Below are 21,732 nucleotides of genomic sequence, written 5' to 3'. Positions count from 1 at the left end.
TGCCAAGGCCAATCCACCACCTCACCCCAAACCATCTCTACAAATAACATGGAATGAATCCTGGGCACTGCCACACCCCTGCCCCCGACCCTTCAAAAAAAACCCAAACCCATTGCCATCGAGTCAATTCTGACTCACAGTGACCCTATTGCCCCAACTCCTCTCAAATTTTGAGCTACCCTGGTTCAGTCTCTCACCTGACGAAAATCTTCTCCATCTCCTCCAGCCTGTATACCTCCTTCACCCTGCAGGTAAAGGGATGGAGAAAGGTCAAAGGCTTCCTTGGGGGCATGGAGGCACTCTTGTCCAGGCAGCAGCTGGTAGACAGGAGCCCTGCCCTTGCCCTCTGCCTCAGGTCCCTCCCCTGCCACCAGTCAGCCCACTAACTGTGAAGAACCCTAGCCTGTCACACGGCTCTCCTGCACAGACATGCCCTAGGTGTTAGGGCTGGCCAAACATGTCCTCAGGCCTGCCTCAGGGCAGCTGGGGAGTGCAACTATGGTTACTGGAAGATCAGAGGAAGAAAAGTCTAACAAACAAAGATGTCTCTGCCAGCATTCCTATCCCCAGGTCATCTTCACTGTCACCAGAGGCCAAAACACCAGGGGCCAGGCTCTTGCCCAAGTCTGTCTTCAAGGCTTTTAGCCCTTCCTACAGCAGTTACTTCTGAATGGTCCTAAAAGTCTAATACACATGGGGATAGGGGGCCCCTAACGGGATGCAAGGCTCCTTGGCTCTGGGGGGCTCCTGAACATGGCTTTGGAGCTGCTACTGGGAAACGTCCCCAGAGACCCAGCAACCCAACCACAAGCATCAGAGTCAGGGATCCTAGAAGCTGCCTTTCAGGACTGGCAGACAGGGCATTTTAAAGGGCAGACGGAATTTGCTTTTGGACTTTCAGGTGCAACTATAAATGCATTCTCCGTCTTGAATTTAATTTTACCTAAGTAAATCTACATTAAAAAGCACAATAATAATAAATTTTGGTAACGTGTAAACAGACACCTGAGGCTCCAGGTGTATGAAGTGCCAAGCAGCAGGGCTAGGCAATGCCCTTCTGGCCATAACCTCAGGCCTCAGCCTACCCTGAAAAATGTGTTCTGTCACCTTCTCCCTGGCTCTGTTCCTGTCCTCCTCAGACCTGGAACTTTCACACTACCTAACACGGCAGCCCTAGCCATTCTCCTCAAGCACCAAGACCCCACTCCCTCAAACCATCCTTCTTTTTTCACGTTTAAAACTCCCATTCCCTCAGCAATTTTTCTTACCTGGAAAAAGATGTGTGGGGGGGGGGGAAGGTGATATGCTAATGATAACCAGGCATGAATGGGAGATTCACAAGGTGACTTACTGAGTTCAGAAGCATGTTTACCTTCAATGAGGATGCTCAGATGTGCCTTAGCATCAGGAATGCAGCTCTGCCTGTGGAGGGTCACCCACTGCGACAGGCAAGCTGGGGAGATAATCTCGGGCCAAAGGGCTACCTACCTAGCACCCCCAAACAAATACTCTTCAGAGGCAGTCTGAGCTCTAATGCCAGCCCTACCCGGTCCACCAGGGACAGGTGTGTCTCCACCACTGAGTCCCCCACCCCCTACTGAAGGGTGTAGCCAAGCACTGGCCAGAAAGCAGCAACAAGGAGGGGTGAGTAGCGATAGGAGAGACATGCTCACCTGATGGGATTCATGTCAGGCCGACTGGGCTTGGAAACAGCTTTCACAAATTTCTCAGCAAGCTGAATTCTACAATTCAAACAGAGTGTCTCAGCGACAAGCAAAGGTCCAGCAGCACCCCTATCTCCAGGGCATTTTCACAGCACTAGTGGGAGAACACTCCCCAACCTACAGCAAAGCTGCCCCAAGAGGCAGCGCTCATGTCCTCCCGGAAGCCCACCCTGCCCTCCTCCACTGACGTCTGTCTTTATTCAGGCCCTCTCCTCTTCCTGGAATCTGACCTCTAATTTCACTATGTCTTGGCTGGTTTTCCAGAAGTGTGTCTTCAGCTGTGCTCAGTCACCTCCACTAGACATCATCTTTACTGTATCTGCCTGCCCCTTCACCTCAAACCCCAGATACTACAGTGCACCCACTCAGATGAACTGCCTCAAACAGGACCACCCAAGCACAAGCTACATTCTTCAGAGAAGACCCTATCTTTCCACAAGATAGCCTGGCTCCCCCGTTCAGTAGCGGGTGGCGGGGGTTCAGTGGTGGAGACATAGCTGTCCCTGGTGGACCAGGTAAGGCTGGCATTAGAGCTCAGACTGCCCCTGAAGAGTATTTGTTTGGGGGTGCTAGGCAGACAGCCTCTTGCTCAGCCTTAACATAGACATCACCTCTGATCCGAGGAGATGTGGAAAAATGGAGTAAGCTGGTATCAATGACAATCAAGACCCAAGCCCTAGCATATTCTGTCTAGCCAGTGGGTGGGAGAGGAAAGCTAAAGACGTCTTTGGAGAGAGAAGACCAGTTAAGGAAGGGGCCCAGCCTTGGAGGCTTCCTGCCCACCGAGCCTGTGGGCCCACCTCCACCCTCCCACTCCCGGGGCCCAGGTCAGACCGCTGGTTAAAGTGCTGCTCCCTCACGTCACTGCCATTCAGCACGAGGACATCGAGGATGTGGATGGCACTAATCTTCCGCTGGGCCTTCCCCTAAAAGGACAAGTACATGGCCACCCTGCGAGACACTGGCCTTAGCCTACTCTGCCCACCATGTCATATTGGCTCCTTTCTACCCAAGGCCAGGATAATGGAAGGGCAGGGCTCTAAACACAAGTATTTCTCTTGCTTCCCTCCCGGCTGATTCTCAGCATTAGACTGGCTTGGGCTCCTGAGGCTTTGGGTGACAAGCCCTCTTGAACTTCAAACCCAGTGAGGCTGCTGCCACCATGATACTCCAACTCGGGGCCTGGCTTCCCACCCTGTGCCAACTGCTCCCATTGACAGTTCTGAATGTCACCCATATGGCTATAATACCCCAAACTCCTGGGAAATAATAAGTAGCTTCCTTCCCAAGGAATCCCTGGTCAAAGAATAAGTCAGCTACCAAAACAACACCAAGCAGGCCCACTAGGCCCTCCATAAACAGAAATAATCAAGGACTCCTCCTACACACATGGAGACTGTGGTTATTTCTCCCAGAGTATACCATGGCTTAGAGTAACTGCTCAAGGAGACAGAAGGGAAAACTACACAGCCTTCCCCCAGCCCTGGGCCCTGTCAACTACCACACACAATGTAACCGAGTTAACTCAGGGCAAAGGGCCAGACTTAGCAGTGCCCTGCCTGGTCCCCCAGCTGGCAGAGCAAGAACACGTGAGCAGAACCACCTCTGACCTCCCCTTTCAGCTCATGGACAATCTCCACAGAGAGCAGAGTGTCCCGAGGTAGCTCTGTCTTCAGGTCCAGCTTGACCCAGCGGTCTGATTGGCGGCCATCCCATGTGTAGATCTGGGACTTCTATATGCAGAGAGAAAAGATCAGGTCAGGCAGGCACGGAGATTGAGGGGTGAGAGGCTCAGTTCTCAAAAAATTAAGTTGGTGGCTGCAACTGATGGGTTTGGGAAATGTCAGAGAAAAATGTCTAGGTGAGATTAATCTAAGTTATACGTCAGTGACGATGGCAGTGTCGTCCTTCACTGCCTCGGCAGAAGAGAAGCAGAGGTTCTGGCCTGTTCTTCTGGTAGGGAACAATCCCAATGCAACAAAGTGCACCATTCCAAAGGCATAAGTCTATGACTGTGGCCCTTAAGAAAGAATGAGTTTGGTGTGTGTTTGGGATGGGTTTGGTGAAGGGTCCAAAAAGCAAAGAGTGGGGAGAGAAAAGTAAAAGGAGAAAAGGACAAAGTGTGAGAGGATGCTGGGAGTAAATGAGGAGGAAGAGGTAAAATTATGTAGAAAGACAAGTCAGAGTTGAAAGAAGGAACAACTTCACCCAATGAAGTTAATTAAGATACAGCACTGCTAAAGCTTTCCCTCACCTCATTTTAGACTCCAAGGGCCCCTGAGTAAGGACATGTACTGTCTTTGCAAGATAGGGTGCGGCATGGGGTGGAGTGGTGCTGCAGAGAAGTGGCTGTATGTGTCCAAGCCAGATGAGCCTGCTGGCCATCCTGCTAGCCTGGGAAGCACCATATCACAAGACACAGGGTAGTGTTCCCCTCAGCGATCCAAGAGGGGGGTCAGACAAATAAATGCCTTGCATAGAGTTCAATAAACAAATACATGAGTAAGTGAAAGAATGAATGAATGATACCTGACTAACTCAGAAGAGAAAAGGGAATGAAGTTCTAAGAAGTATCTTCACTGAGGCCCAGAACTGTCCAAGACAAGTCAAGCCCTAGCTCCTGGCTGAGAAGGTATGTGCCCAAGAGAACATGCACCCAGTGTGGCAGGCAGCTTGTCCAGGTCCCACAGACAGAGGGGACTGCTCAGCCATGCACGCTGGAGAGGGAGCCCAGCTGCAGACTTACCCCCAGGCCAATGAGGAACTTCTGCTCACTGCCAGATACCATGCAGCGGTAGTCCAATACAGGGCGGATCTTCTCCAGGGTTTTGGAGGTTAGCAGTGTGGGCTTGTAGCTGAAGATGTCAATCTCAGTGCCCTGTAGCCATGAGTCAGAGAAAAAACTGCTGCTTTGGGGGAAAGGACAGGTGCTCAGTATGGGTGCCTACAGGGGGGTGGGGGCAGGTTGGGAGAGGTAAGGGAGGGGAAGCTCTTGCTCTCTGGATTGTGCTCCCCCATCCCCTTCTCTACCTAACCACGCACTAAATGGGATCTATTTCCTCCTTGCTCAGAGTTTTCCTTTAGGACCTATTAGAGGAAGCTGGAAAAGGAAAGAACACCGAGTCCCCAAGTACAGATAGATTTACCAGAGCTATAAGGAAATGTCACCAGAATATAAAAGCTGACCCTTCAATAAAACTGAAGGCAAGGGTTCTCCAGCAGTTGGTTTGAGAGCAGTTAAGTGGTCTCTCCACCCCACTCATAAAAATGTACACATGGTGTTCTTCTGAGGTCATCTTAAACCTCATTCTCTAGTCCCTGACCCCCACGGAACTGGCATATCGGCCCATGTTCTGGGCCAGATTTAAATGAGATCCAGGGAAAAGCTGGAGGTCAAGCGGTAGGAAACACTGAAGGCAGAAGAATTTCAAGGACCAGCTTACCAGAAACAGGCCTGGCCCCACCACAGAGCCACTCTGGCAGCCCCTGTTTGGCTCTCTGCCCAGCTCCCCTGCTTAAAATCACACCACACTCCCCAGAGCATGAGAAGCTGCACCACCTCTGAGCAGCAGGAATGTGAAGCACACGTACATCTCAGAATAAGAATCATCAGGCAACCTGATGGGCTCTTGGGCAACTCCAGACCCCCACCCCAAAGCTTCCCAACTGTGGCAGCATCAGTCCAGGCCCCGGAAGCAAGGAGTGGGGCCTATACAAACCCTCTGGAGGCCAGGCACCTGGGGGTTTCAGTGATACCTTCCACAACCATGGTTAAGGTCTGTAACTTTTTATTTCCACCACAGGTACCAAACTTACCTGGATTAGCTCAAAGAACTTAGATTTTGGGTCTGAGGAAGAGGGAGCAACTCGAGCTTGGTCTGGGATCTGAAATGAGACAGCATGGAGCTTTGATTTTCAAACACCCTTCTGGCCAAGGCTGTGTGTGCGTGTATGTGGTCAAGAGGATAGATTCCAACCGGGGAAGAGGAAATGGCACAAAACAAAGGAGGACGGGATAAGGAGGACAGAGGTGGATAATTCAATCCCCAATCCCTTTCAGATCCTATGGCAGCACACGCAATAACACGTCCCTCTGTGGTCAGTGTTGCTACTTGGGGGCCACGAGCAGCAAAATGAGGCCTGTCCACCTACCACCCCTTATACTTTCTGACCCAGCTCTAGGGCCAAACTGACAGGGAAACTGTCAAGGAGATAATTCCCAACAATGCCAAGACACCTAGCCCTGGAATCCTGTGAGGGTAGACAGGCGTTTTTGGGCTGAGGAGACCCTAAAGAAAGCATTCTTCTTTACAGCTCTCCTGCTAGAGCAACAAGTGCCTGGGGGAGATGCTCACCCCCCAGAGTCGGAGGCACTCTTTCCGGATCTCTGCCTGCCGAGGCTCACTCAGGGTCCTAGGAAAACAAAGCCAGCAAGTTGTTAAAACCTCCAGAAGCACAAGTACCCTACCCTGCATGCCCCTCGGAACTCCATAGAGAAGTCTGCAAGAGTGAGCACGTGCACGCACACACAGAGGCCGTTAGCCCAGCTTGCTTACGACATTTACATAGCCCTGCCTCTTAGATGACGGGAGCTCAGATGCACAAAGTGGAATTACCTCCCATTCCCACCACAATGGGAAGGGAGGAGACTGCCCTCCTGACCACCCTGGATGCCAGGATCCCTCCACACCCTTCTTCCAGCCACCCATCAGCACGTCTGACTCTCCCTCTGCTGACACAGGCCACATTAAGCCCATCCCAGAGGATGTCACCATGTCCCGCAATGCTGAACTAGCTTATGCTCACCTCCTACCACAGCTTTTCCTTGACTAGTCCCACCTCTCAGTGCTCCATGAATAGCATGCATTCTACTCACACTATGCCACTCTACACCTATGATACACTGTTAGTAACTTTTCCTGTATCCTTTCCTTGGCTTACTCTTATCTGCCCAAAGACAATATAACCTTTTCAAGGGCAAGGTTCATGCCATGTTTCTCTGGAATCCTTCACAGACCACAGCACTGTATGAGATGAAAGAGTAGGTTTTTTTTTTTTTTTTAAATAATTTTTATTGTGCTTTAAGTGAAAGTTTACAAATCAAGTCAGTCTCTCACACAAAAACCCATATATGCCTTGCTACACACTCCCAATTACTCTCCCCCTAATGAGACAGCCCGCTCTCTCCCTCCACTCTCTCTTTTCATGTCCATTTCTCCAGCTTCTAACCCCCTCCACCCTCTCATCTCCCCTCCAGGCAGGATATGCCAACATAGTCTCAAGTGTCCACCTGATCCAAGAAGCTCACTCCTCACCAGCATCCCTCTCCAACCCACTGTCCAGTCCCATTCCTGTCTGAAGAGTTGGCTTCGGGAATGGTTCCTGTCCTGGGCCAACAGAAGGTCTGGGGGCCATGACCACCAGGGTCCTTCTAGTCTCAGACCATTAAGTCTGGTCTTATGAGAATTTGGGGTCTGCATCCCACTGCTCTCCTGCTCCCTCAAGGGTTCTCTGTTGCGTTCTCTGTCAGGGCAATCATCAGTTGTAGCCGGGCACCATCTAGCTCTTCTGGTCTCAGGATGATGTAGTCTCTGGTTCACGTGGCCCTTTCTGTCTCTTGGGCTCGTAATCGCCTTGTGTCCTTGGTGTTCTGCATTCTCCTTTAATCCAGATGGGTTGAGACCAATTGATGCATCTTAGATGGCTGCTTGCTAGCGTTTAAGACCCCAGACACCACTCTTCAAAGTGGGATGCAGAATGTTTTGTTAATAGATTTTATTATGCCAGTTGACTTAGATGTCCCCTGAAACCATGGTCCCCAGAGCCCTGCTCCTGCTACGCTGGCCTTTGAAGCATTCAGTTTATTCAGGAAACTTCTTTGCTTTTGGTTTAGTCCAACTGTGCTGACCTCCCCTGTATTGTGTGTTGTCTTTCCCTTCACCTAAAGTAGTTCTTATCTAAGAGTAAACAAACAATACTTTTTTAATGTTTGTTGAAATGCAATAAACAAAGACCTCAGGAGAGAGGAGCAGACAAAATCTTCCCTTGAAACAGGTGAATTCTGGAAAAGTGGGTAATACTCACGTGTCTTGAACGAACGCATGGATTTTGGCCAGAGCTTTGATCTGCACACTGCAGTGGCTAAAAGCAAAAAAAAAAAAATTGACCTCAGAAGGCTTACCAAAAAGACAGCCAAAAGACATCAGGACACAGAAATTTAGTTGGATCAGTGGCCATCTGTATTTGGGCGAGGGGCTGGAGAGCTGAGAGAAAATCCCTCTTCACTGCGCCCTGAGGTACAGGTACATTGGGCCTGCTGAAGGCTGAGGGCAGGACAGAACAACTAAATCAAGCCCTCCAGGCCTCAGATCCCTTGTAAACAAAGAGTTCCCATCCCACCCTTAAAGATTTTGAAAGCAGTGGTGAACTCATTCTAAATAAAGCAACAACAAAGCCAGGTCCAGTTCAACTACAGACTAGACTAACCAGACAACCCACCTACATAACAGCCACCCTTCTCTGAGCATAACTATAACCCACTTTAGTCTCTACTGCTTTTTTACACACATCTGCCATTTAATCAAAAATTACGAGACAGACACATGAAGGAGCCCAAAAGTGTGACTCACTGACAAGACAGAAAAGAGTCCAATAGAACAAGTCCCAGAGATGGCCCAAATGTTGGAATTATCAGACAGGGCATTTACAATAACTGATAAACATGTTAAAGGATCTGATGGAGAAGATGGAGAACAAGTATAAAATTATGGAGAATTACAGGAGACAAGTACAAATTACTTTTTAAGAAGGCAAATGAAAATTCTAGAAATGAAAAATATGATATTAGGATTGAAGAATGATTTTGATGAGTTTATCATCACACTGAACATGGTAGAGGAAAGAATCAGTGAACCTGAAGACCTGAAGAAAGGTCAATAATAACTTGAACTGAAATATAAAGAAGGGAAAAGATGAAAAAAAAATCTGAGATCTGTGGGACAGTATCAAACACTTTAACGTAAGTATAACTGGAGTTCCAGAAGCAGAGGAAAGAACAGGACAAAAAATATTAACATGATGATGTCCAGCAATTTTTCTCAAATTGATGAATGAAATCAATCCACAGATCCAAGAAGCTCAGTGAATTCCAAGCAGATTGAAAACAAATAAAATCACATCTAGACACATCATGGTCAAACTGCTGGAAACAAAAAATAAAGAAAAAAATCTTGAAGGCAGTCAGAGGAAAGAAGACACATGACATATGGGGAAACAATGGAAACAATAATGGCTAACTTCTCATCAGAAGCAAGGAAAGCAGAGAATAACAGAATAGAATCTTTAAAATGCTAAAAGGAAAAAAAAAAGGTCAACATTAAATTCTATATCCACTGAAAATATCCTTCAAAAATCAAAGTGAAATATATACATTTTCAAAGAGATAAAAAGCTGAAGGAATTAGTCCCTGGCAGATTTTCACTACAAAAAGAATGCTAAAAGAAATTCTTTAGGCCAAAGGGAAAATATCTCTGACAGGAACTTGCTTCTGTAGGAAAGAAAGAACATCAGAAAGGGTAAATATGTCAGTAAATATCAAGAAACTTTTAAAGATAATTATACATATACAGGTAGGTTTATGTGTCTTTAAATTTCTTTAAAAGACTATCAACTCTTTAAAAATAGTAACAATGTAAAAAGTGGGGTTATATCAAATATACTGTTGTAAGACCCTTAAGTTGTTCACGAAGTACTTGAATTTTCTTTGAAGGCAGAATATAAGTTAAAAGGTGCACACTGTAATTTCTAGAGCAACAACTAAAAAACTACACAAAAAGTCATTAAAAAAAAAAGATAAAAAGAATACTAAAACATAACAAATTCACCCCCAAAAGGAGGAGGAAGGGAAGGAACAAAAAGCAGACAAAATAAACAGAAATTAAACACCAAGATAGAGGATTTAAACCCAAATGTATCAGTAATTGCTTTCAGCATCAATGTACTAAACACCACCATTAAAAGGCAGAGACTGTCAGGCTGGATAAAAAAGTAAGACCCAACAATATGTTGTTTACAAGAAACATATTTTAAATTAAATTATTTAAAATAAAATAAAAAATATAGCAGTTGAAAATAAAAGGACAGAAAAAGACATGCCACACAAACAGTAAGCGTTTAAGAAAGCTGATGTGGCTATGCCACTATCAGGCAAAGCAGACATCAAGACAAAGAGTAATACTAGAGATTAAAGGATATTTCATAAGATAAAAGGTCAATTCATCAAGAAGACAAAATAATCTTAAAAGTGCATGTGCCTAATAACGAAGATACTAAATAGAATGAGGAAGTAAAAATTGAAAAAAATGAAAGGGAGAAATAAACAATTCACTTATCATAGTTGAAGGCTTTAATACCCCCTTCTTGGCAATTGACAGAGTAAGTAGTCAAAACATCAGTTAAGATACAGAAGATGTGAAAAACACTATGAATCAACTTGACCAAATTAACATTTATAGAAACTATATCCAACAGCGGAAACCCTGGTGGCATAGTAGTTAAGTGCTACGGCTGCTAATAAAAAGGTTGGCAGTTCAAATCCACCTCTTTGAAAACTCTATTGGGGGCAGTTCTACTCTGTCCTATAGGGTTGCTGTGAGTCGGAATCGACTCGACGGCAACGGGTATATCCAACAACAGCGGTTGGAATATCCATCAAGACAGATCATATGATGAGCCATAAAACAAGCCTCAATAGATTTCAAAGGATTAAAATCATAGTATGTTCTCTGACTATAATGAGATTAGATTCCAATAAGGTATCTCAAAAACCCCAAAATATCTGGATATTAAATACCATACATCTAAATAATCCATGAATCAAAGGACAAATCACAAAGGAAATTAATATTTTGAACCATATGATAATCAAAAGACACATAACAAAACTTTTGAGATTCAGCTAAAGCCGTCCTTAAAGAGAAATTTATAGCATTTAAATCTATATATATTAGAAGAAAAGACTAAAATCAATGAAGCTAGGAAGAGAATAAATTAAGCCCAAAGTAAGCATAACAACAGAAATAATAAAAATAAGAGTGCCAGGTCACTAGTTGGTTCTTTAGGAAAAAAAAAAAATTTTTTTTTTTTTTTTAGAAGATGAATAAAATTGATAAACCTCTAACAAAATTAATCAGAATAAAAGAGAGAAAACATAAGTTACCAATATAAAGTAACACAGAAGGAATATTACTAAATCCTACAGACATCGAAGATAATAAGGGGATATTATATGAACTTTATGCCCATAAATTCAACACCTTAGATGAGTACACATTATTAACTGAAAAGCACAAATTCATTGAAAACACAGAAATCTGGAGATTTCTATATCTGTTAAGAAATTGAATTTTAAAACTTCCCAGAAAGCAAAATCCAGGCTCAAATGGCTTTACTATTAAGTTCTATCAAAGACCTAGGGGAGAAAAACTACCATTCTTACACAAATTATTTCAGAAAATGGAGGAGGGGGAAACACTCCCCATGTCATTTGATGAGACCAATATTAACTGTGACAGAGATTGCCAACATCAAATGTTGGCAAGGATGCAGTGCAATCAGAATCACACTTTGCTGGGTGCAGCCACTTTAAAAAATTGTATGGCATCATTAAAAAAGCTAAATGTACATCTACCCTAGGGTATTCAGCCAAGAGAAATTAATACCTGTCCACCAAAAACCTTGTGTAAGAATGTCGCACCTTTATTCCTAACAGCCCCAAACTGGAAACAGCACAAGTGTCCGGACAGATAAACTGTGGTATACCTATCCACACGATGGAAAACTACTCAGCAATAAGAAGGAACAAACTAATGCAACATGAATGACTCTCAAAAACATTACGCTGAGGGAAAAAAGCCAGATACAAACATGCATACTGTGTGATTCTTTATATAAAGTTCTAGAATGGGAAAACTAGCCTCTGGTGATAAAAATCAGAAGAGTAGTTACTTTAGGGAGAGAAAGGGGGTTAACTGGGGAGGAGTGGAAAGAAATTTTCCTGAGGTGATAGAAATGCTTTTTTTTTTTTTTTTAAACCTTGATAGGGTGTGGGCCCCACGGATGTGCGTATGTATCTGCCAAAACTGACTGAAAGGTATGCTTAAGAGCTGCACTTCACTTAAGGAATTATACCTTAATTTAAAAAAATGGTACAAAAAAATTGCACAAATAAATCAAAAAGGACTTACAATAATAAAGTTACAATGTAAAAATGAGTACATCTGTAGAACCATAAATTTGAAAGAAAAATAAGTTCCCACAGAATAAAAGAATCAAATATAACTTGTACAAATAAAAAAATTGTATCCATTGAAAGAAAGAAAGAAGTGATTAGGTACGGCATTGCTTAAACACTGTGCTGTTGGAAGCATTAAGAAGTTCAGTTCTGCCATGTATTCGTGCATACCCATAGCAGATGGTGGCACGGTTCAGCAAAAATTGTTCTGTAGCCCAGAACCAACACCCAACTTTCCTGATTGTCGGCTGGTCCCTGGGCCTGTTTCCTCACCTACAATGTCTGCTCCACCTTGGTGCTGAGCATTACTATCAGATGGAGAGCTAATGAGGGAGTACTGTGGAAAATTAAAATACCATGCAATGCTGGATGAGCTGGAAAGAGCAGGATAAAGTCAACTTCCTCCCGTTCTGATTCTCCAGGGTCACCCATACCTTCAATCTTCTATGGGAGACTTGGAAATAGACCTATAGATATGGCTTTTGAAACAACTGCTTGATCCCCTAAGAAAGCACTTCCTATTGATTCATTGCTGCTCTCAATCCTCCAAACTACCTCAAAATACCTTTCCCTAAGGCCTGCCCACTTACAGAACAATGTGCCAACTGCCACAGCTTTAAATTATTACCACTAAAAAAGGGAGGGGGGCAACTAATGGTATAATTAACGGTAAAATACAAACAAACAAAAAATAGCATTCAGATCACCCATCTGAGCAACTCATGAACTGGCAAAAGCTTTGGTACCAGAAACTTCCTAAGCATGTTGTATACTTGCTCTCCAGCCATCTCCTGCCTCTGCAGACAGGGGACTTCACAAGGCAACCACAAAGATGGCCTTTTATAAATAGAAGCAACTAAAGGGAAATTATTCCAGCTTCCAAGGACACAGGGCAAGGTTGCTCCCTGTCAGGTTTTGTTATCACACTTGGGCTCCTGTGGACAGGGCCACGCCAGCCAGGGACTCACCAGCTGCCCTCAGGATGGGACATGGGAGCAGGACGAGGGTCCCCGAGGTAACCAAAGCCCAAGGAGCCCTGAAGCCGGCAGAGCAATCCCAGTTACCAATTTGTCAGGATGCACAAAGTGATACCAAGAGCCAGTCACTCAGACCTTCATTCTCTAGTCTTCCTTGATACCCCAAGCAATGCCAGCAAAAAGCACCTGGTTTGCTTACCTCTCGTTGGACCGTATCATGTAGTCAGTAAATTCATGGTCTCCCTTGATCACCTCCAAGGGGACCAAAAGGTTGACATCAGAATCTGTGTTCCGCAGCTGGTTGAGTTTAATATTCACTGAGAAGAGGTAATCCCGCACGTCATCTATGCCCACCTTCAGGCCCTTGCACACCACATACCTGGCAAGAGATATCCCATTACTCCACTGAGCAAGATCTTCCTCCACGCACATTCCTTTCCCCACCGACCCCTTGCCAAGTCATGAAGCTAAAAGGGTTCCTTGTTCAGCCTGAAGTTTGTGCACAAAGACTAGCACTGACCCTTTGTGCTGCAAAAGTGCACCTCTAGTCCCGCCTTTTTGTATTAGGCTGTTTCTACTGTCTACGGCAATGGCTCCCACCTGCCCTGGGCCAAGCTGGCTGCATCACCATCACCTGGGGAGTCTGCTAAATTACAGACCTAGTGAATCAGACTTTTTCCAGGGACAGGGCCCAGAAATCTGTTTTTAACTAGCCATCTGGAAATTCTGACTGGCTGCATCCTCTCTCACATTATTTGAGGGCACTGCATCCCACCTGGAGTGTCAGCAGTGCCTCTGACTGGCGACCTCCTTGCCCCTTCCCAGCACACGTCCCTCCAGACATCCTTATTACTGGTCACCTTCTCCATCCTGGGCCCAGCTGAGGATCCCACCTACATGCATGAATAAGTATCTTGGAGAAGGAGACAGGCTGAGCTGGCACATCACAGGACCATTAAGATCCCCAAATCCTGACTCCTAGTGTCTCTAATCACTTCCCTGATGTCAAGAGTTTTAATGCAGTTTGAGAGGTCATGCCAGGGAGATGCCCCAGGGTTCACTGTTCTGACATTTAGCCAACTAGTGTGGTTAAAAGAAGGGAAGGCCTCACCTCTCTGAGTTGGCTGGACGGCTGGTAATTGGCTTAAAGAGACATACTCTTTCAAAGCAGCAGTACAGCAGGTAGATGAGCCCCACGCTGAATGGTGTGAACAGGTCAAAGGTTTTACAGATGAAGTGGCCTCCTGGATTAGAGAGGAAAAAATCAACAGCAGTCAGTCAGTTTTACTCCAGGAGGTGAGTAAAGTGGTCTCAGGGGATAAGTACAGCAACGTCAGAACACCTGGGTCCATTAAAAGTCTGTGGCAAGTTAAGAGGTTAGAATCAGCTTTAGAGAGTACTTTGGGGATTCCATAGAACTTTCTTCCCTAGGTTTCTCGTTTAGCCACGTTCCACTTGATATATAAATAGTTACATTTCCAAGGCAACACATGCACATGCTCTTGTCCAAATTGGCCTCTGGCAGGTCCTGGGGGGAGGAGACAGCTGAGGAAGTGTTACCTGTCCGTACAACGGACAGCGCCATGAGGAACTGACACAGCAGCAGCTGCTTGCTGAGGATCTCCTGCAGGTTCTCCTGCCCTTCCACTGAGAAACCCTGAAAAGAGAGCACAAGGATAGGAGTAGGAAAAAGAAATGAGAACCAAAAACAACATCCCTACCTCATCTTCATCAAGGTTTCTTCAAGTGTGTTCACCGATCACCACCATCTGACTGATAAAGACATAACTCAGTGTTTAAATTATCTTAGCAGGGTCATGTGGCCAAGCACGAGCATGACAGATAGAGCCAGCATGAGCACCCAGGTCCGCCTGCTGAGTCAGTGCCATTTTTCTGTTTATCACTCCCAGAGGATGGAACCGAGTTTAAACTCATGTGGGAATTCGAAGGAAGAATAATGGAGAACAGAGACAAAATATTGGTTTAGCCACAGCCAACTACAAAATAGGAACCAGAATGCCTGGTGAGTCCCAACAAGACCCAGTGAATAAGTGTGGCATGAGTCCTCCACTTGGAGTCACCCAATTGCTGCACTGCCCACTGAACAGGCCCCAGTCTGGGGACAGGAGAAAAGTTAGCACTGCTCTGAAAGATACAGTAATTGCTCTCGGCTGACCAAGGGTTTACTCACAGTACCCCCCGACTGTCCCAAGATTATGGAGCCCCTCCCTCTAGCTAGCAGGCTCTCTATGGCCAGGGTGTCTGCTCAAAGAAAGTGTGCTGCTGTTCCAGGGTAGCCGCCCTCCTCAAGAGATCTCAGTAGAAAGCAGAGATCCTTGTTATATAAAAGTAAATACTCCCAAACTCATTCTATGAAACCAACATCACCCTGATACCAAAGCCAGGCAAAGACATCACACAAAAAAAGAAAATTACAGACCAACATACCTCATGAATATGGACATAGAAGTTCTCAACTATAAAGCACATAGGGAGCAATTACGGAGACTTCCTAGACATATCCAAACACCTCACGGGATTGGTTTACCGGGTTAAAAGGCTTAGGACCTTAGTTTTGTGGGACAACTTGGTCAACTGGCACAACGTAGTTCATACATACTCATTTGGTGAGTAGCATCTGGGGTCTTAAAAGCTTACAAGCAGCTATCTAAGATACAACTATTGGTCTCTACTCATCTGGAGCAAAAGAGAATGAAAGAAACCAAAGACTCAAAGAAGAAACTAGTACACAGGGCTAACACCCCACACAAACCACAGCCTCATTTAGCCTGAGACCAGAAGAACTAGATGGTGCCCAGCTACCACTACTGACCATTCAGACTAAGGACACAACAGCAGATCCTGGATAGAATGGGAGAAAAATGTAGAACAAAGCTCAGATTCCTAAAAAAGGCCAGGCTTACTGGACTGATACAGGCTAGAAGAACCCTTGAGACTACTGCCCTAAGATACCCTTTGAACTTGGAACTTAAACCACTTCCAGAGGTTTCCCTTCATCCAAATAAGATTGTTGTTAGATGCCCACTGAGTCACTTGCCTCTTCTACTATCTAAATAATAGATTGGTTTATAAAACAAACAATATCACCTGTGAGTACTGTGTTCCCTTAAATAATCAACTATATCAGATCAAATGGTCAACATTTACCCTAAGGCAAAGATGAGAAGGTAGGAGCGGCAGGGAAGCTAGATTAATGGAAACAGAACAAACAGAATGGAAATAATGAGAATGCTGACAGATTGTGAAAAATGTAACCAATGTCATGGAACAATATGTATAAAAATTACTAAATGGGAACCTAATTTGCTCTGTAAACTTTCACCTAAAACACAATAAAATATCTTTTAAAAAAATTCTCAACAGAATTCAACAACATATTAGGAAAATCATACATCACGATAGCGTGAGATTCGTAGTAGGAACACAAGGGTGGTTCAACATTAGAAAATCAATCAATGTTATTCATCACATAAACAAAACAAACGAAAAGAATCATACGAGCATCTCAATTGATGCAGAAAAGGCATCTGATAAAATCCAATGCCCTTTCCTGATAAAAACTCTCAACAAAATAAGAATAGAAGGGAAATTCCTCAACATTATTCTCAACGGAGAAGGCTGAGACCTTCCTCTTGAGAATGGGAATGAGACAACGATGCTCATTATCGCCATTCTTATTCAATATTGTACTGGAAGTCCTACCCAGAGCAATAAGGCAAGAAAGGGAAGTAAAAGGTATCCAAATCAGAAAAGAAGTAAAACTATACTCACGGATACATGATCCTAATAGAAAATCACAGGTATTCCACAAGAAAGCTGCCAGATCTAAGGTAAGAATTTAGCAAAGTTGCAGGGTACAAGATCAACACACAAAAATCAGTGGAGTTCCTCTACACTAACAAAGAGAACTCCGAAAAGGAAATCAAGAAAACAATACCGTTTACAATAGTCCCCAAAATAATAATATATCTAGAAATAAACCTAACCAGAAATATAAAAGACCTATATTTGTAAACTATAAAACACTACTACAAGAGACCTACGTAAACGAAAGGACATTCCATGCTCATAGATTGGTACGCTTAACATGTGAAAATGTCACTACCCAAAGCAATCTCTACATACAGTGCATTCCTGATCCAAATTCCGACAACATTCTTTACTGAAACGGAAAAACTAATTACCAACTTTATATGGAAAGGATAAAGGCCCCAAATAGCCAAAGAAATATTGAAGAAGAACGAAGCAGGAGGTCTCACACTCTCTGACCTCCAAACATACTATACAGCCACAGTAATAAAAATGGCCTGGTACTGGTTCAATGATAAACACACGGACCAGTGGAACAGACTTGAGATCTCAGAAATAAACCCATCCGTCTATGGACAAGGGATCAAAGTCCCTTCAATGGGGAAGAAATAAGTCTCTTTAACAAATGGTGCTGGCAAAAACTGGATATCCATTTGCAGAAATATGAAACAGGATCCATACCTCACACCCTACACAAAAACTAACTCAAAATGTATCAAAGACCTAAATATTAAGCCTAAAACTATAGAGTTCCTGGAAGATAACATAGGGACAAAACTATGGCACCTAATTTTTTTCAAAAACAGGTTATCAAACACAAGTACAAATGCACAAACAGAAGACAAATTAGATAACTGGGACTTCATAAAAATTATTTATCCTTTAAATATTATCAAAAAGACTTTATCAAAAGAGTAAAAAGACAACCTACCGACCAGGAAAAAAATCTTTGGGAACCACATATCCAACAAGGGTCTAATCTCCAAAATATAAAGAAAACTTCAACAACTCAACAACAAAAAGGCAAGCCAATTAAAAAATGGGCAAAGGATATAAACAGACACTTCACCAAAGAGGACATTCAAGCGGCCAACAAACACATGAAAAAATGCTCACCATCATCAGCCATCAGAGAGCTGCATATTACGCCTACAGTGAGATACCATCTCCCCTGCTGAAACAGCACTGATTTAAAAAAAAAAAACAGGGAACAACAATGCTGGCAAGGATGTGGAGAGATTAGAACTCTTATCCACTGCTGGTAGGATTGTAAAATGGTACAACCACTACGGAAAATGGTATGGTACTTCCTCAAAAAACTGGAAATAGAAATACCTTACGATCCAACAATCTCACTCCTAGGTAATCACCCCAAAGAGCTAATAAGAGACACGAACAGACACATGCACACCTATATTCACTGCAGCACTATTCACAATAGCAAAAAGATGGAAACATCCTAAGTGCCCATCAACAGATGAATGGATAAACAAAACATGGTACATACGTACAACAGAATAATATGCAGCCATAAAAAAATAATGATGAGTTCTCAAAACATATTATAACGTGGATGAATCTGGAGAATATTACGCTAAGTGAAATAAGTCAATCACAAAAGGACAAGTATTGTATAATCACACTTTTATAAAACTAGAATAGCTATATATAGAGATCAACGTTCATTGGTGGTTACCAGGGATGGGGTGGGGGGACCATTCTCCAGATGATAGACACTTGACACTTGTCATTTTTGGTGATGGGAAAAGTAACACCGAATGTGGGTGAAGTGCGCACAGCTTGACCAAGGTAAATGAGCTCACTGAGAAATACACAAGAGAAAAGGATATTTTTGGTAAAGGTAAGACAATATAATCTTGCAACAACAACAAAAACAATGTGCAGTTATGTATGTATACATACAGGTGTATATGTACGCAGACACATATAGATGTACGCAGACACATACAGATGTACGCAGACACATATAGATGTATCTACATGTGTGTGCTGCCGGCAAGTCAATTCTGACTCCAGTAACCCTACAGGACAGAATAGAACTGCCCCATAGGGTTTCCAAGGAGTGTCGACCTTTTAGTTAGCAGCCATAGCACTTAACCACTACGCCACCAGGGTTTCTAACAAAACACATAGGCACACAGTTATGGATACTTCTTAGATATGACCAAACACCTCACGAGTTTGGTTTTTTGAGTTTGAAGGCTTATGACCATAGTCTTATGGGACAACTTGGTCAACTGGCATAACATAAAGTTTATGTTCTACATCCTACTTTGGTGAGTACTATCTGGAGTCTTAAAAGCTTGTGAGCGGCCATCTAAGATACAACTATTGGTCTCTACTTGTCCGAAGCAAAAGAGAAAGAAGGAAACCAAAGCCTCAGAGAAGAAACTAGTCTATAGGACTAAACGTCTCTATGAACCACAGCCTCATCTACCCTGAGACCAGAACTAAATGGTGCCTGGCTACCACAACCAACAGTTCTGACCACCGCCACGACAGACTGATCTTGATAGAATGAGAGAAAAATGTAGAACGGAACTCTAATTCTTTGACAGTCTGGATTTACTGGACCTGTTAAGACCAGAGGACTCCCCAAGACTATCACCCTGAGATACTTTAAACTTTGAACCAAAACTATCCCCTGAGGTCATCTTTTAGCTAAATAACAGATTGGCTTATTAAATAAATAATATAAGCCATAAGTACTGTGCTCCTTTAAAAAATCATCTATATAAGACCAAATTGTCAACAATTACCCTAAAGAAAAGATGAGAAGGTAAGGGACAGGGAAACTATATTACTGGAAACAGAACTAGAACAGAACTAATAAGCATGTTGACACTCTGTGAAAAATGTAACCAATGTCACTGAATAATCTGTGTAGAAATTGTTAAACGGGAACCTAACCTGTTATGTAAACTTTCATCAAAAACACAAAGTATTTTTTGAAAAAAGTCAAGGAGGCTGGCCTCTGCTAATCTGGCCCCAGCCAGATCTCCCCAACTCAGTTCTGCCAAGATAATAACTAAGTGACTCAGAATCAAAAATGTTCTAGCAATGTCTTCCAGACTTACAGATGCTGCTCAAAATGCATGCCTGTTTACGGGAGTCTATTTAAACAAACAAACAAAAAAAAAGCCAAGGTCAGTAGTGTATGTTGCTTAAGCTGCCCCACAAATACTACGAGGCCCCCACTCTAGTGAGCTGGAGCAGGCCCTCACTCATAGCCTATTTGTTGCTCCCTGGCTGCGGTCCACACTCTGGTGAGCCACAGTGTCTTCAGAGCCTGTGCGGATGTCCTGCCCTCCTTCTTGCACCTTTCAACACAGCTCCTGTTTGAGAAGGCATTCACAGAGGGTCTCTCCAGAGGCTTTTCTCAGCTCTAACCACACAAACCTGGCAAAAACTGCCATATTCTGTGTGCCTCATCTACACTAAGTGGAAGCTCATTCCAGAAAGGACTATCTGCAGGGTCAGATTACTGGGTGAGAACTTTTGGTGAGCAAAGCTGTAGCAGGCTCCCCTCTGTGCCTCAGGCAGCAGCTCTGGAACAAGGTTCCTTGAATATTTACATTAGCCTCTTGTAGACTTCCCTAAGCAGCTGTCTTTGGTGATGCAGCCATCTGTCAGCCTATCGCAAGCTTAGGAGAGGCCACACATAGACAATCTCTGCCAGGAGCAGGCTGTCAACACCACCAAGGTGACAAATGATGGGAGTGTTTTTCCCATTCGCTTTTTTTAAAATAATTTTTATTGTGCTTTAAGTGAAAGTTTACAGATCAAGTCAGTCTCTCACACAAAAACTTATATACACCTTGCTACACACTCCCAACTACTCTCCCCCTAAGGAGACCGCCTGCTCTCTCCCTCCACTCTCTCTTTTCATGTCCATTTCTCCAGCTTCTAACCTCCTCCACCCTCTCATCTCCCCTTCAGGCAGGAGATGCCAACATAGTCTCAAGTGTCCACCTGATCCAAGAAGCTCACTCCTCACCAGTATCCCTCTCCAACCTGTTGCCCAGTCCAATCCATGTCTGAAGAGTTAGCTTTGGGAATGGTTCCTGTCCTGGGGCAACAGAAGGTCTGGGGGCCATGACCACCAGGGTCCTTCTAGTCTCAGTCAGACCATTAAGTCTGGTCTTATGAGAATTTGGGGTCTGCATCCCACTGCTCTCCTGCTCACTCAGGGGTTCTCTGTTGTGTTCCCTATCAGGGCAGTCATTGGTTGTAGCCGGGCACCATATAGTTCTTCTGGTCTCAGAATGATGTAGTCTCTGGTTCATGTGGCCCTTTCTGTCTCTTGGGCTCGTAATCGCCTTGTGTCCTTGGTGTTCTGCATTCTCCTTTGATCCAGGTGGGTTGAGACCAATTGATGCATCTTAGATGGCTGCTTGCTAGTGTTTTTAAGACCCCAGACGTCACTCTTCAAAGTGGGATGCAGAATGTTTTGTTAATAGATTTTATTATGCCAATTGACTTAGATGTCCCCTGAAACCATGGTCCCCAGACCCCACCCCTGCTACGCTGGCCTTCAAAGCATTCAGTTTATTCAGGAACCTTCTTTGCTTTTGGTTTAGTCCAATTGTGCTGACCTCCCCTATATTGTGTGCTGTCTTTCCCTTCACTTAAAGTAGTTCTTATCTACTAATTAGTGAATGCCCCTCCCCCGCCCTCCTCCATCTCGTAACCACAAAAGAATGTTTTCTTCTCAGTTTAAACTATTTCTCAAATTCTTATAATAGTGGTCTTATACAATGTTTTTCCTTTTGCAACTGATTAATTTCATTCAGCATAATGCCTTCCAGGTTCCTCCATGTTATGAAATGTTTCACAGATTCCTCACTGTTCTTTATCAATGCGTAGTATTCCACTGAGTGACTATACC

The 21,732-nt window shown here is 44.0% G+C and overlaps 1 protein-coding gene across 3 annotated transcripts in view; it reads right to left on the bottom strand.

The window, feature by feature from the left end:
• The window catches only part of CMTR1 (cap methyltransferase 1), a 50,219-nt gene that overhangs the window by 3,949 nt on the left and 24,538 nt on the right, over window positions 1-21,732 (bottom strand). For all 3 annotated transcript variants that reach the window (XM_064285417.1, XM_064285412.1, XM_064285413.1), the window contains exons 11-21: window positions 14,553-14,649; window positions 14,104-14,236; window positions 13,192-13,371; window positions 7,809-7,865; window positions 6,080-6,137; window positions 5,541-5,609; window positions 4,471-4,602; window positions 3,335-3,457; window positions 2,559-2,650; window positions 1,674-1,742; window positions 198-245 (exon numbers count right to left, since the gene is read on the bottom strand). In XM_064285417.1, coding sequence (XP_064141487.1) covers window positions 198-245; window positions 1,674-1,742; window positions 2,559-2,650; window positions 3,335-3,457; window positions 4,471-4,602; window positions 5,541-5,609; window positions 6,080-6,137; window positions 7,809-7,865; window positions 13,192-13,371; window positions 14,104-14,236; window positions 14,553-14,649 — 1,058 coding nt within the window. The remainder of the gene's footprint in view (window positions 1-197; window positions 246-1,673; window positions 1,743-2,558; window positions 2,651-3,334; window positions 3,458-4,470; window positions 4,603-5,540; window positions 5,610-6,079; window positions 6,138-7,808; window positions 7,866-13,191; window positions 13,372-14,103; window positions 14,237-14,552; window positions 14,650-21,732) is intronic.

This window comes from Loxodonta africana, chromosome 1 (assembly GCF_030014295.1).
Source record: "Loxodonta africana isolate mLoxAfr1 chromosome 1, mLoxAfr1.hap2, whole genome shotgun sequence".
NCBI lineage: Eukaryota > Metazoa > Chordata > Mammalia > Proboscidea > Elephantidae > Loxodonta > Loxodonta africana.
This window is presented reverse-complemented; position numbering and strand designations above follow the sequence as displayed.